This window comes from Panthera onca, chromosome A3, assembly GCF_046562875.1.
Source record: "Panthera onca isolate mPanOnc1 chromosome A3, mPanOnc1 haplotype 2, whole genome shotgun sequence".
Classification (NCBI taxonomy): domain Eukaryota; kingdom Metazoa; phylum Chordata; class Mammalia; order Carnivora; family Felidae; genus Panthera; species Panthera onca.
In genome coordinates, this window is record NC_138341.1 from 51,314,895 (window position 1) to 51,331,788 (window position 16,894).

At 36.7% G+C, this 16,894-nt stretch overlaps 1 protein-coding gene across 7 annotated transcripts in view; it reads left to right on the forward strand.

Moving 5' to 3' along the window:
* The window catches only part of EXOC6B (exocyst complex component 6B), a 609,008-nt gene that overhangs the window by 299,168 nt on the left and 292,946 nt on the right, over positions 1-16,894 (forward strand). For all 7 annotated transcript variants that reach the window (XR_013554682.2, XM_078444598.2, XM_078444596.2 and 4 more), the window contains exons 9-11: positions 11,814-11,897; positions 12,289-12,335; positions 13,607-13,727. Coding sequence is in view for 6 of the 7 variants with exons in the window: in XM_078444598.2 (XP_078300724.1) it covers positions 11,814-11,897; positions 12,289-12,335; positions 13,607-13,727 (252 nt within the window). In the remaining variant the exon portion in view is untranslated. The remainder of the gene's footprint in view (positions 1-11,813; positions 11,898-12,288; positions 12,336-13,606; positions 13,728-16,894) is intronic.

Consider the following 16,894-nt stretch of genomic DNA (forward strand, 5'->3'; position numbering starts at 1 on the left):
TACATACATTTATATATCATAAAAATAATGTGTATAGCTCTTTCAATTTATAAAGTACTTCAGCTGAGCCTCAGAATATTTTGCTTTTCCTGGTGTTGGCTTCCTTTATGTACATGAGAAGTCACTTCAAAGCTGTACGCCTAGTTCTTTTTATGTAAAATCTTACACCATACCTTCTTTTAGGCCAGTACTTCCATCATGAGGACAATTAACAGTGTCTCATGCGTAACCACTGTGACACAATGGTACGATTTTCATTTACGGTTTTAGACACCACATTTTCTTATTAGCACTTTAGTAATCATTCATGTGGCAGCATGACACAGATTAAGAGATTTGTCTGGAAGTTTTAAACTTCCAAATTTTGGAGTACCTTAGCAGTTTAAAAGATTGACAGGTGTGAGTTAGAAAAGACTTTCGTTAAAAATTGGCAAATGTGAAATTGGGCAGTTGAACAGTATGTTTGGAACACTACCAACTCTGGGGATTGTTCTTGGGAGAAAATGCAGACAACCTCATTACTTCACTCTAATTAAAGGAATGGCTCTCCTTGCTAGTCGTGTGTAGGTAACCAATTCTCCAAGAATTTTTGGTGTCTCATTGTTGAGTAGTTAATTTGGTTTATGTCTTTGCTCACATATTCTTAATGGCTCCTGGTATGAAGGTACTACTCAAAAAAATGATGGAACTTGGGGGGATATAGTTTAAATTACAGTGTTTTGTTACAAAAAATAGTAAAATAAGTTGCATTTCAATTATTTTATATTAGAAGCTATGTCATGTATTAAAATTTACTTGCTAATTGCCTACAATTGATTAAATCATATTATAATCTACAATAAGCACATTATGGTAGAGTGATAGCAGGTAATTTTAGTTTGGGTTTCCCTAACAAAAAGGACACTTATCTTAAAAGTGAAATCCAAATCTTTTCCTGATTAATTACCTTAATCATGGAGGAAGTCTGGGTTTTTGTTCTAACCAGGTAGGTAGGTTGTAATTTTAAGCAGTTTGGTTTGCGAAGCATGATTAAGACACCGTTCCCTTTGAGGTTTACCCTTTCGCTTCTGAGGTAACAACTGTTTATCATCTTGGGTCAAAGGTTATAAAAAGTAGTCATCAATTAAAGCTTTATTGGTTGTAATTGGTAATGCTATGAAAGGAGCCAGCCAAACTGAATCTGATAATAAAAGACTCTTTGTTAAAATATTTAATAAATTAACACTCTCTCTTGGAAGGGGGAAGCTAATTACAAAGCCCAAGATTGTTAATCATAATGTTTACTTTCTTCAAAAGCACAGACTCAACTACTCCATAATCATTAGACATCAGATTTCTTTCTTTTGCTTTTTTTAAATCCAACAGACTCTGTCATTCCCGGAGGGGATGTTCTTTTCTATGGCTCAGGCTTGGGATATGGCAGAAGGAGGAAATGCCAAGACAAACATAAGTTATAAGGGCCATCTTAAAAATAAACAGGACTCTGTTAGAACGTCAGACTGCCTTTGCTCTCTTCAAAAAGGGTCAAAAGTTTATGTAGATTTATTTTGTAGGCTAATGAATGATATCAAGAATTGGGGCATTTGGAAAGTAATGTTTTTGTTTTGTTTTGTGTAATAATAAATTATCTACCAGAGCTATTATCCTATCTCTGTACATGTGTTGTTGGTGTTTTTTTTTTTTTTTGAGGTGTTTTGACAGTTTTGTGGCTTTTGAATTTTAGACATTTCCAAAGCCCTAACGTAGGTAAATGGAACTGTGACACATACCACCTCTCCGACTCTTGAATGACCTTGCCGTGGGAACTCTCTGAATGGGCCTTTACATCTGGGAATCGAATGTTTCTAGATTTAAGCAATAGGGGGCATCTTGGGTTTGTTCTTTACACATGTTGCTGTAGTCTGATCTTTAGGGCAGTTCTAATGAAAGAAAATCCTGCTTTGGGCCTGCTGTGCAAATTAGCCATATGGCGAAGTGTAATATCCCGCTGAACGTCATTATGGGGCCCTATGAAAAGTGCTCCCCTTTTCACATGGAAGCAAATTAAAATGGCCCTTTCAGGTTTTTGGTTTTTTTTAAACTCTGAATAAACCTGTCTTCACTTGGATGCCGGGACAGTTGAAAGGGAGTTCTCCAGCTGCAGTCAGGGTGGTGAAATTACAGGCTTTGCCCAAGACCAAATGGAAATATTGCTTCCTGTAGGCAAAGCCGGAAGAACAATGGTGTGTGCTTCCATCCTTCCATTTCCCTCCCTTGTTCTTTGTGTACTTGCCCTTAGCTGCTTCTCAATCCAAGAGTGAGTTTTCTGTTATTGTGATGGATGAGAAGGGCTCAGCCCACTCTCCAGTAGACCCTGTATCAGTCTCTACGAGGAAAGGCCCACAGATGAAGAGCTGTTTACCCAAATAATGGCACAGTAAATATTTAATGAAGAAGATGGGCCTGTCCCATGTTGTCTGTTGTTTGGACATACTGCCCATATGAAATAATATCGTCCCAGCATAAGTTTTTATTTTTTTTCTGCAACACTAGACATGTAGGTCCCACTAATGTTTGGAGGCATGGGGTTCAGTAACTATATGAAATGTTCAGGGTGTCTGTGTGCGTGGTATACGTTGGCACCTTTTACGAAGAAAAAGAAATCCACGGAAAGGTCTTTCATCCCGTCTTCCCTTTCCCCCCTGCTCGAGGGAAAGGATCATACAGTCGTGACTTAGTTGATTACTAGCGTACATTTGTAAACTGACAGCAGCTAAAGTTTGACTTTGAGCTTTGTTAGCAATAAATTTCACCACTCTTACAGACAAAAACAAAAAAACCTCCCTCATTTGCCCACACAGAGTGGTAGTGCTGTGTGTCTCCTATGTTTATATCCAGGCAAGTGCCTAGACACATGGGGAATTCAAAGTTATCATTTGTGTATCTATTTTTGTTTTTAAGCATTTATTGAAAGCTCATGTTAGTTCCAGCATTTGTATGATGACAATTTACAGCATGTGTTTGAAGAAAGAAAGTTGGCACAATGTTGTGCAATAAGAGTATATCATACTAAATTACGATGTTTGAGAAAAGATTTTTGCATGCAAAATGAAAGGAATGAAAAGGGTATGTACCATATTGTCCTGTTTGTGTGTGTATGTGTACATATGAGAGTATATGAAATACCTGTTAAGAATAGAGGAATGTTGGTAAGGGAGTACACCAAAAAGTAAACAGTAGTTATCTCCAGGTGATGGGATTATGAATGACTTTTATTTTCTCTCTTTGCCTTATCTGTATTGTCTGATTTTTCTAAAAGTCACAAGTTGTACTTTTGTAGTTAGTAATTGCAAAGAGACAATATTAAGAACACAGCTAAAAGCAAAAGATTGAAACAAAAGAAAACGAAACCAACCAAACAACCTTTTTCAGCATAGCCTGAAGAGAAGTGGGTTATTTCCTGGTTAATTCTGGTGCTAGGATTAATGATTAGACTTGAGAAATTGACAATGGCTTTGGGGACATTTGACCATTAGCACCCTTCTCCACTTTTATCATAGGATGTGATGTAATATTTAAATTAAATATGAATTTAGAAGATAAAGCACCTAGTGAATTGAAGAGGTTAATAGAACCTGGAGGATATTTCTTTGTTTTAGCATTAAGTAAAAATAGAGTATGTTCTGTGATCCTTTAGCTCTTATGTAGTTGCCCTATAAGTGAATGATGAGAAATTTATTGTGAGGAATACTTTATAATAGTATAAGCTCCTGTCTTTAGGTTAAATTTCAGATAGAATATATATACTTAACAGAAAAAATTAAGCAAAGTCTTGTTTGGCTTCTAAGCCTCTCTTAACTTCCACTAAAATTCTTTAAATGCATAAGCGTCTGAAAATTTGTAACACCATTGTTAAAGAAGACTTATAATTAACATTACATTGCCTGAATTTGAATAACATTTTCTCCAACTTTAAGGCTGATTGAATGGATTGAGAAATCTAGTTGTTGAGTGATGTGTGTTTTATTGCCATAAACAGAACAAACCTTAAAAGTCAGAAGGTACTTTATGCCTTTTCTACTCTGTGCCATCTGGCTTGAGAATACAGTACTGAATTGATGAATATATTGGTTTTCTATCCCCATTCTGTTTAGATTCTCCTTTATAAGACTGTCAGCATGTGGGGTGGGTGGGGGGGACAGTGGGACTTCTGGTGGCAGCACAGTTTATCTTGTGCTGGAGAGTACTTAATAGTGCTGTACAAGAACAGAAATAGGAAGACCCTGTATCGTGGTTTTCATTCACTTAAGAAGTTCAGGGAGTTAAACACTGGGAACTGTATGGTAGGAGAATGTTTGACTGTATTTATGTGAACTTGGTAGGCCAGTTGTTTGCTAGACACTGGAATCAGTTTGTGGATTTACTTTGAAACAACTTTGGACCTGGGCACATCAACCTGCTGTGAATTGCAGCTTCCCTAAAGATATTAGATCTATAGCCAGATGATGGTGAGTGGGCCAAGGCAAACCACAAAACAAGCCTAGAAGCAAGCACTTGTCCAGAAAGAGCTCCTATTGTTCAAAACAGAGCAATTGGGAAAATGAAACAATACAAAACAAAATATGAGATCTGCAAAAACAGCCTGAATAAAATGGGACAAGGAACACCATCGTAAAAATTCAGAGGAAACATGATTCTAAGAATGATTTTCTGCAGGAACCAAAGGAAATTTTAGAAAATTGTTTGGCATGAAGAAGGCATAACTTCTATGAAACAGAAACAAAAATCTTCAAAAGAATAAATGGAGATAGAAAAACAGCAGGATGAGATAAGTAGGAATAATTACAAAGAAATGATTACTGCAATAGCAGATAAAGCGTAACTAGAAAAATGGAGCCTTGAAAGAAAATATTGATTAATATTCTATTTATACTTTTAATCATTTATTCAAGCCAATGTATATTGAGTGCCATTTATACCAGGCATTGTTCTAGGGGCTGGGAACATGACAGTAAATAAGACAAACAAGAACTTGTTCTTGTGGAGCTTGCATTTCTAATGAGAAGAGCCAGACGATAAACAAACAGCGTAATATCAGATGGAGATATGTGCTATGCAAAGAATTAAAAGCAGGTTATGTATTTGGCAAAACTTTCCATTTTAAATTGAGTAATAGAAAAGTCTTTTCTTAGTAGGTGACATTTAAATTTATATTTTAATTATTAGAAACAGCCAGATCTTTTTGTACTTTAATTCTACAGATATTCCTTACATTATCTTATTTTCTTCTAGGTGTAGATTACCATCTCTCTGCTAGTGATTCTTGATTCTGAAAACTATTGTCTTCAGCTTAGCCCTTTCTCCTGAGCTGCAGGCCCAAATACACCTGCTCCTGAACACTTAGCACTTGGAAGTCACTAATTAAACATGTTTGGTACAGAGGTCATTATCATCAGTTTCCTCAAATACAAACAATTCTAGTTACTCGTGGTAGTTATATTTTATAAAGTCACTGTAAATACTGAGTTCATGAATACTGAACCATTGCTCCTAGAGGAAATACAGGGTTAGGTTCCTGTGAGCTTCTGGTCACAACATTTCATCAGTCAGTTCACAGCCATGTTTTTATGTGTGTTTCTCTTTAAAGATGTCTTATTTAATGTATTTTGTTGGCTTATTAACATTGAATTCATGGGCAACAGCATTATAACTCATGCCCAAACAAAGCTTATCTAAATGTGTTTTCTCTCAAAGGCACATTTTGTCTTCTTGAGCTTAGGTATACTAGACAGCACTTTGGCACTGTGTTTGGGGGTCTTTTTATTTATTTATATATTAAAAAAATTTTTTTTAACGTTTATTTATTTTTGAGACAGAGAGAGACAGAGCATGAACAGGGGAGGGTCAGAGAGAGGGAGACACAGAATCTGAAACAGGCTCCAGGCTCTGAGCTGTCAGCACAGAGCCCGACGCGGGGCTCGAACTCACGGACCGTGAGATCATGACCTGAGCCGAAGTCGGCCACTTAACCAACTGAGCCACCCAGGCGCCCCAGGGGGTCTTTTTAAATAGCAAAATCACCAGGGGCACCTGGGTGGCTCAGTCAGTTAAACATCTGACTGTTGATTTCAGCTTGGGTCGTGATCTCATGGTTTGTGAGATTGAGACTCTTCACTGACAGTGTGGAACCTGCCTGGGATCCTCTCACTCTCTCACTCTGCCCCTCTCCCACTTGTGTGCTCTCTCTCTCTCTCTCTCTCTCTCTCTCTCAAAATAAATAAATAATAAGCTTTAAATGGCAAAAATCACCAACACGAAGCACAAAAATGCAAGACATACAGATGGCCAACAGGTACGTGAAAAGGTGCTCAACATCAATGATCATCAAGGAACTGCAAATCAAAACCACAATGAGGTATCACCTACATCTGTCAGAATGACTATTATCAAAAAGAAAAGAAATAACAAGGGTTGGTGAGGATGTTGAGAAAGTAGAACCCCTGTTACTTGTTGGTGGGAATGTAAATTGCTGTAGCCACTATGGAAAACAGTGTGGAGGTTTCTCAAAAAGTTAAAAAAAGAACTACTGTATGTTCCAGCAATTTCATTTCTGGGTTTTTATCTGAAGGAAATGAAAACACTAACTGAAAAAGATATGTGCACCCCTATGTTCATTGCAACATAATTTACAATAGCCAAGACATGGAAACAACCTAAGTGTTCATTGGTGGATGAAGAATAAAGAAGATGTAGAATCTATATATACAAAGGAGTATTATTCAGCTATAAAAAAGAATGAAATCTTGCCATTTGCGACAACATTGTTGAACCTTGAGGGAACTGCTAAGTGAAATAGATACAGAAAGACAAATAATGTATGATCTCACTTATATGTGGCATTTAAACCGACAAAAAACCCAACTGAATGCATTGATTTGTGGTTGCCAAAAGTGGGGGATGGGGAAATTGGGTGAAGGTGGTGAAAAAGAATAAACTTTCAGTTATAAAGTAAGTAAGTCCTGGGGGGCTTGGGTGGCTCAGTCGGTTAAGCATTTGACTTCGGCTCAGTGAACTTGTGGTTTGTGAGTTTGAGTTCCATGTTGGGCTCTGTGCTGACAGATCAGAGCATGGAGCCTCTTTCAGATTCTGTGTCTCCCTTTCTCTGTCTTCCTCCCTCGCTCGGACTGTCTGTCTCTCTCTCTCAAAGATAAATAAAGATGAAAAAGAATTTAAAATAAGTAATTCCTGGGGATGTAATATACAGCGTGGTGACTGTAGCAAATAATACTTTATTGGATAATTGACATTTTCTGAGAGAGTAGAGCTTAAAAGTTCTCCTCACAAAGAAAAAACAATGCATGTGGTGATAGGTCTTAACTGGACTTGTGGTGGTGGTCATTTTGCAATATATATCAATATTGAGCCATTATGTTGTACACCTGAACATAAGTATGTTTTATGTCAATTATATCTCAATTTAAAAAAATCGCAAAAATGCAAAAAATGGGGCACTGGTTGACTGTGAAGAGCATAATTGTTTGTAGTATGAGAACTGAAATAAGGAAGTAGAGTTTTGCCTTGTTTGACCTCAGCCGGGAACATGTGCGTTGGGTGCAGCTCAAATTTTTCAACACTCTGTGCTCATCTGTGAATGACTATGAAAGCAGCATGAGTATTGATTTTGAGGCTACAAGTAAATTTTGGCAAGTAGGCACATTTGCAAATACGGAATTCATGAATAAGAATCGACTATATATCCCTGCTCTTATGTTTCCTCTCTCATTAAATGACACCACCATCAGACCAGTTACCCAGGTTAGAAACCTCATGTTAGCTTTCTTTCTTTTCTATCCTTTACCACCAACAACCAATCAACCATCGGCTTGTACCTCCTAAATATAAGTCAGGTTCAGACTGATCTTTTTGTATCTGACTTTCTCTGTTTTCATTCTACTTAGTACATGACAACGTACAAATATCTGAAGTTCTTACTGTCTCTAGAGTTGAAGTGCAAATATCTTAACATAATTTACAAAGCCCTCTAACCTTATTTCTTGTCATCCCTCTCTCTTACACTGTGAGGGTACTGCCATGAAAAACTTTTTTCATTTCATGGGATGTGTAATGCCATTTTTTTCCCTTGAACCTCTGTGTCTCTATGAGGAATATTTTTTCCTTTATATTTACCTGTCTTATTTTCACTCATTTGTCAATTATGAATATAAATGGCATTTTTTTTTTTCTGGGAAGCTTTCTCTGACATTCCTCCCATCCACACCACACACACACACACACACACACACACACACACACACACACACATCAATCTAACCCAGAGGATTCTATGGTGTTTTTTTGTTTTTTTAATTGCTAGTTTTCCACCATAGACTATAAATTCAGTGATGATGGGGACCATTCTTTATTGCATGTCAAGGACTTTATATACATTAAGTGACTTGATTTTCTGTGATGTTATATGTATTAATTAATTAATTATTACAAAGCCTTTGGGCCACTGTAATACTAATGACATAAAATGAAAACAAACTAAAGCAACTTTTTACTTGGGTACTATTTTATATCTATTTGCTCTATACCTTCACTAGCTTTTGAGTTTTTTTTTTTAATAAATATTAATGATTAGATGAGTTTGAAGCTGAAGTGGCTAACTTGATCTATTTGTGGAAAGATAGGCAGTCAGCTGGACTGGTCAGATATCTACTTCTGAAATTCCACCTGTAAGCATTGAGTTGACAAAATTGGCAGAGGAAATAGAATAATCAGAGGTGAATTTATTTAGCTGCCACCAGGGAAAATCTAATTTTTGTAAAGGGAGAAGCCAGAATTATTAGATAAATTGGTCTTTCCTTATGTTTTTATTTTATTGAATGAATATTTGAAAGGCAAAACTGTATCTAGTTAAGCATTAAGTATAGGTCTATGATAGGTTTTCATCTTGCTTATTTTCTATCATTTACAACAAATAATTAAATTATTATACAATGGTCTAATTTGAGAGAAGACTTTCCCTAAATTCTCAGCTAAGTGTACCTTGGCTCCAAAGCATGTTGAATGTGTAACGTCATGCAAGAATAATAAAGGACCTTTAGGGCTGTTAACTTTAAAATGAAAAGCCCTTCAGTGTGTACAGAATGTAATTGACATTTAATAATACCACTATGCTGTGAAATGGTGGCAAGTGGGGAATAACTTTAACAAACCAATGCGCAGTTTCCACTTCTTACTTCTTAAATAGAATCATTTGCTACCTCATTAACTTATGGATTTAGAAATAAGAAAGCCTTGAAATAGCTGCCTTAGTGTTTGATTTCATTTTATGGCAGGAAAAACGCAGGTGTGTATGGTTATAATCACTTTAGCATTTAAAAACTTTTGTTTTTAAGCTACACCAGGGGTCAACAAACTGTGGGCCAGATCCACCCTGCTGCTTGTTTCTGTGTGACCTGTGACTGAAAAACAGCTTTTACACTTTTAGATGGTTGGTAAAAAGTAAAAAGAATATTTCATGGCAGATGAAAATTTTATGAAATTCTTATTTCTGTTTCCACAAATAACGTTTTATTGGAATTTGGCCACACGCATTTATGTACCGTCTATGGCTGCTTTTGCATTTCAAACAGCATTTCAACTAGTCTCTTGACTAGTCGCAAGAGAGACTGTATGTCTCATCAAGCCTAAAATGTTTACTATCCTGCCCTTTAGAGGACATGTTTGCCAACCCCTGAGCTTACACTATTGAATTAGTATGATTTAACACCTTAAATCAACTTCTCCTATTTAGGGACCTAGCAAAGAAGTCAAGTCCAATCAAATTCTTCAGACTTTTGGGAAGGTAAAGGAAACTGAACTTAGGGATTGCATAGAGTTTATACTTTCTCCCATGGGCAAGGCTTTCGTCTTCATCATTGATTTCATTGTTCTTTTTCAAAACATAAGCACTAGCATAGTGGTGATTATTTATCAGATGCTGTTCTAAAAGCTTTCTGATTCATCTGGATCCTCATGACTATGATGAGGGTGACCTCTCTACAAGTGAGAACACCATAGCACATCTATGAGTGAAAGTTAAATAGCTAAATGGTGGAAGTTAAATTAGTGAAAGTTCTGCAGCTGGTTGTACAGCTAGAAAGGGGCAGACTCATGATTTGAAAGAAGTCATCTGGTTCTCAGATCAGTGCTCTTAACCACTGTGCGTGCCGTCTCTCCATTTCTACTCTTATTTAGAAAAGTCTTGGATTAAGAGTAGAATTTAGTAATGGGGGGGTGGGGCATGATGCTTTAAAAGCTTTGAGTTATATTGGTTTCCTAGGCTGCTGTAACAAAGTACCACACATTGGGTAGCCTACACAATAGAAATTTATTCCGACCCAGTTTTGGAGACTAGAAGTCCAAAATCAAGTGTCAGAAGGCCGTCCTCCCTCTGAGACAGTGAGTGGGAGACTTGTCTCTCTCTAGCTTCTGCTGGTGGCCATCCATCCATCCATCCATCCATCCTTGGCTTGCAGCTGCATTGCTCCAATCTCTACCTGTGTCACCACATGATGTTCTCCCTGTGTGTCTGTGTCTTTTCTGCCCACCCCCCCTTTTTTTTCGTTTATTTATTTTGAGAGAGAGAGAGCACACATGAACCAGGGAGGGGCAGAGAGAGAGAGAGAGACAATCCCAAGCAGGTTCTGTGCTGTAAACACTGTGACATGGGGTTTGATCTACTGTGATACCATGACCTGAGCCAAAACTAACAGTTGGATGCTTAACCCATTGAGCTACGCAGGAGCCCTTTTCTTTTAAGGACACCAGTTATATCAGATTAAGGGTCACCCTACCCTAGTACAACTGCATCTCAATTAAAAAAAGTTTTTTTGATGTTTATTCATTTTTGAGAAAGAGAGAGAGAGAGAGAGAGAGAGAGAGAGAGAGAGAGACTGAATGTGAGTGGAGGAGGGGCAGAGAGAGAGGGAGACACCGAATCTGAAGCAGGATCCAGGCTCTGAGCTGTCAGCACAGAGCCTGACGTGGGGATTGAACCCATAAGCTGTGAGATCATGAACTGAGCCGAAGTCGGACACTCACCGACTCAACCGACTGAGCCACCCAGGCTTCCCTAAATGCATCTTAATTTAAATACATCTGCAGTGACCCTATTTCTAAATAAAGTCCTATTGTGACATCCCAGGAAGGACATGAATGTTGAAAGGATGCTGTTCAACCCAGTTATGGAGCTCATGAACCAGCTCTTGCTCTCTAGAGCACCTTTCATTTTAAGAAACTGTGTATCAAGAATTTCTAGGGGTTTGTTTCTTCTTTTTTGCTGTTAATCCTGTACTTGATTCTATTCTAGCTGGGAAGACTGATTTACTATTCTTTGCTCCTGCCTTTTTCCTGCCTTGCTCTGGCCCTTTGCTCATGATTCATTTGAGACTGGTTTTCATTCTGAACATTTTTCTTCTGGAATGTTCTGTGAGGTTTTTAAGGCCCATTTTCTCAACTGCTTTTAGGAGAATGTTGGTTTGTCTTCATGCTTGTGAATTTATGGTAGTTGATTCAGCAACCAGCTTTGGTGTGTTGGTGGTTGAGTTCTGGTAGTGTCCTCTTAAGAATCTTTTGTATCCATTCTTATGGGATTTGTAAGTAAGGTTCAATAAATGGTAATCGTTCTTTTTATTTTTTCTATGATTATTATCACTGTTAAAATAGCAGATTTTGAGAAATGTGGGGTTGCCTCAGTTCCAAACCTGAGAGTTTCTCTTTTCCCACGAAATACTAGAATAATTGGTCAAATCGTGTCAACCCATTTCCTTTTGTTTATTTTACAGGGTGCCCGTGAAACATTTGAGAACTACTACCGAAAACAGAGGCGAAAACAGGCCCGTTTGGTGCTCCAGCCTCCATCTAACATGGTAGGATCTCCAACTTAACTTTTCTCTCTTTTTCACTTTTCTTCTCTGGCATCTTGTCATTATTTTGCATATATGCTGGGTTTTTTTGTTTTTTGTTTTTGTTTTTTTTTAAACTGTCACTCTGAGATCATTTTTGGTGGATGTGACTTACAGTGAGAAAACAGCAACTAACATCTATTGATTGCTATGTGTCAGGCATCGTTTTAAGTACTGGATATCAATTATCTAATTTCATCCTCCTTATAACTCTATAATGTAGGGAGGGTACTATTGTTATATTTACCTTAGAGTCTTGGGAACTGAGCCCTAAGAAAAGAAGTAACTGATTTTAACTTTGTCGTAAGGTATCAAAACAGAAACAATAACTTTTTTCTTCTTTGCTTTGTTGCAGCATGAAACTTTAGATGGCTACAGGAAGTATTTTAATCAAATTGTAGGGTAGGTATATGTATGTGTGTGTATTTAAATGTATACACTTTCAATACCTAGACTCGTGAGACTTGGAAAGATAATTTTTCCTTGGGAAATTATTTTTCTTTTTTTCTTTTAAATTTTTGAGATTTATTTTTGACTTTCTGATAATTTCAAAGGAATGTCTAATTGGTTTCAGCATTATATTGTTGAAGAGTAGTTTTTAAGGATGAAGGAAGAAAACTTTTGAATTGTAATTTTATTATATTTGATGTTTTGTTTCTCCATTCTCCGTACGAGGGAACCAAATAATCAGCAAAAGTTGGCAGACTTTTTCTAAAAGGGCCAGATAGTAAAGTATTCTAGGCTTCGCAGGCCATACGGTTTCCGTCACAACTATTCAGCTCTGTTGTTGCAGTGGGAAAGCAGCTATAGACAGTATATAAATGAGTGAGCGTGGCTGTGTTCCAATAAAACAATATTTATAAAAATAGGCAGTGGGCCAGATTCGTCCCACGGGCTATATAGTTTGCCACCATCATCTAGAGTATACATACTAGGATGGAATTGCGTTTCCCAAATAAACACCATATAGACAGCTTATTCTAATTATGAAAGAATGACTTTGCAGTTAAAAGAAAGGGAAATGACTTGAATTGTTCTATGAAATTTCTTTTTATTTCAAATTGAGATTTCTTTAAATGTAATTGATAGTTTTGATTAAAATATATCATAAAAATTCCTTATTTAAAGAATTATTTTATTTAGTAGGAACATTTAGCCAAGGTAACTGAACATACATTTTAAATGTATAACTATAAAGCTACAGCAGAGTGTTAAAAAATAAGTTTGCATTTTTTTTTTTTTTTTTTTTTACCTTAAGGAGGAAGTCCACATAAAGGGAATTATTTTGGTATTTTGTATGTTGAGCTCTTAAAAAATGTGTATTGCAGCTTTCACTGTCTGTTTCAAATTGGTTAGCTTTTTAAAAATGTCTTAATGGCCTGGTATTTTTAATATAGTGAAATTAGCTTCCCTTACCTGTAAACATTTTCTTCCCTTTTACATGGCTGACTAATATGGTTAACATTTAATAGAAATGTACCTCCGATTTCTATAAAGTGGCTGGACAAAATTCCATGTCCAAGAAATATGATTTTGTTCATGACACCAGGTAGCTTTCTTTAAGAAAAAAATGACTATTAACTTCAGATTTGATGGCAGCTCTTGTTTGCCAGACCCTGGAGATAGTCAAACTAATTTCTGACAGTTGTACTTTCTTTTTTCCTCGATCTTAGCTTTTTTGTGGTTGAAGATCACATTTTACATACAACCCAGGGCTTAGTAAACCGAGCCTACATTGATGAACTCTGGGAAATGGCACTTTCAAAAACCATCGCGGCACTCCGCACCCACTCGGTATGTAAGAAGCCCGTGAGAAGTTCTCACTTATTGCTGATTATCTGTATACTAGTCAATGTTGTACTGCTTTAAAATCATTTACGTATTGCGTGGAATCACTTACCCGGAGCTATCTCTTTCAAAGACATGTGGAAGTAGCCACTTCAAATTGCCACATTCTCTAACACGGAGCCCACTTTTGTGGATGCTCTATGCAGGAAGAAAAAACAAAAAACAGCTGACATGTATTGGAATCCTCTCTCTGTGTCAGGCATTGTTATGTGTACTTTATATGTAGTTCATAAGGTAGTTATCATTATTATGTTTACCTTATAGTCTGGGAACTGACCCTCAGAGAGGTTAAGTAACCAGTCTAGTGTTATGCAGTAAGTGGTAGAGCTTCGATTCAAATCCAGACAAGTGACTATATTCTCAGCCACTACTCAGTGTTGCCTGCTATAAGGCCATTAATATTGATGTGGCGTTCACAGTTTTATTCTTATTTTTTGAAAAAAATGTTTACAACATATCAATGTTAGTAAGTATGAGTTCCCACGATTTTGATATATTTTATCAAAGCATGAATTTTTAACTATTTTTTTTAAGTTTATTTATTTATTTTGAGAAAGAGAGAACATGAGCAGGGGAAGAGCAGAGAGAGAGGGAGACAGAGGATCTGAAGTGGGCTTTGTACTGACAGCAGAGAGCCTGATGCAGGGCTCAAACCCACGAACTGTGAGATCATAACCTGAGCTGAAGTCAGATGCTTAACCAACAGAGCCACCCAGGTGCCCCTCAGAAAGTTATATTTTAATTGGGGGGGGGGGTCCCAGTAAATAAATAAGAATATCAGATCGTCATAATACAGTTAAATTACAGTTAAATACAATTGAGTACAATTGAAACAGTGATAGATTAGGACAACACGGTGCCTGCTTTTGGGTAGTTGATCAGAAGTGGCATTCTTTATGCAAAGGAGTCACTATTTATGCAAAGATCAATTAAAGAGAATTCTAGGTATAAGGAATAGTAGTACAAGGGCTTTGGGTGTACTTTTCTATCTGAACTGTTCGAGGAATGATAGTGAGGACTTAATAATAGAAGATAATTTAGCATGTAGAATATTTCAGTAAGTGGCTTTGATATCCATGTAGTGCCAGCTAGAAACAAGATATCCGCGACCCGCCAGCTTTCTTATCTCTTCATCAGCAAGTGTTCCAGAGTAAATACCATGTGTAAAATCTGTCATCGAAGGGACTGTAGCTGTTTTTGGGAACTGAAAAATGTTCAGAGTGGGTAGAACATAGAATGTAGAAAGTTAGGCAAGTGTGGTATGAAGTATAAAGAAAGAAGTAGATAGGTGTCATATTATCTAAGACCTATCTGATGCTTAAAGCACTGGGTTGAATGGAGTGTGTGTGTTCATTGTGGGGGTAGGATAAATTGGAATGAGAAGGTCAGTTTGGCTAAATTATGGACGAAGGATGAGAATAACGTGGGAGAACAATTAGTAGGCTAGTCTAGTATTCAGGCAAGAGGTGATGATAGCTGGAACAAGGGGTAAGAGTATATATGGAGAGATGTGAATTAGTTGGAGAGATTTTTAGGAGGTAAGATTAACTGTATTTTTTGGTGGATTAGATATAAAAGGTAAGTTAAAAGCATATCAAGGTAATGCTTAGGTTTATGGTTTCTTTCCGTATGATGGTTTGAACATTTGGATATGATTACTTTGCCTTTGTGGCATCCAAGTAATAAGGTATAGGGGTTTGTTTAGTATATGTTTAGTATAGGAGTTTAGAATTTGAGGGGCATCTGGGTGGCTCAGTTGGTTAAGCGCCCCACTCTTTGATTTCAGCTCAGGTCATCATCTCATGGTTTGTGAGCCTGAACCCCGCGTTAGGCTCTGTGCTGGCAGCCTGGAGCCTCCTTGGGATTCTCTCTGTCACTCTGTCTCTGACACCCCCCTGCTTGCTCTCTCTCTCTCTCTCTCTCTCAAAATAAATAAATAAATATGAATTTGAAATCAAAGAAGGTTATGTCATTGAATGCATTGTAAAGATTTTCTCCTTTTATTTACGGTTTCTTTTTTGGTATTTAGAAATGTTAAATGTTTGCCTGTTTATATATCTATTTTATTTTAAAATTTCCCTCATCGTTCATAAGTGGCATAGGACTTCATCTGACATTTTTACCATTTTATCTTTTTGTCATTATAAAGTTTGGCAAATTTAAAAATACTTTTTAAAAGTTTCTGCCTTTTCTGAGACTAAAAAAAAGTCTCATAACTATGTTATGGCTTGAGTTTTACACATTTTTGTATATACTACCACTTGTTATTTATTTTTATTTAAATAATGGTTATGGATTTCATTTTATTGTTTTGCAACAGTGTATCTGTTGTCCTAAGATCATTTTTTTAATGTCTTATCTTCTCCCTTAGCATGGTGTGTCGTTATATGTAAATGTTAACTTACAAAGTAATGTTTATTCTAAGAAAATATGAATATATGATTATCGATAGTAACAAATTTTGGTCATGATCCTTGGCATGATTATTATTAGCTTTCTAATATGTAAATTTAAAGATTCTTTTTCTGGGTGCTTGAGTGGCTTAGTCAGTTAAGCATCTGCTCAGGTCATGATCTCACGGTTTGTGGATTTGAGCCCTACATTGGACTCTGCACTGATAATGTGGAGCCTGCTTGGGATTCTCTCTCTCCCTCTCTCTGCCCTCTCCTCTCTCTCCCTCTCTCTCTCTCTCTCTCTCTCTAAAAAATAAATAAATAAGTAAATAAATAAACATTAAAAAATGAATATCTTAAAAAATATTCTTGTGTATGAAAATATAATATACAATATATATTTTAAACAAAAACAAGCTGTGTTTTTCACTTAATGTCTCATCAATCTATATTAATTTTAACATATACTTGCATAATATTCCATTGTAGGTATGTATCTTTTTTAGCTCTTATAAACATTACAGTGAATATTTTTATAAAAATATTGATTTTTTTTATGTTTATGTATGTATTTTGAGAGACAGAGAGACAGAGAGCAAGCAGGGGAGGGGCAGAGAGAGAGGGAGACACAGAATCCCAAGCAGGCTCTGCACTGTCAGTGCAAAGCCTGATGCGGGGCTGAGACCCACAAACCATGAGATCATGACCTGAGCTGAAACT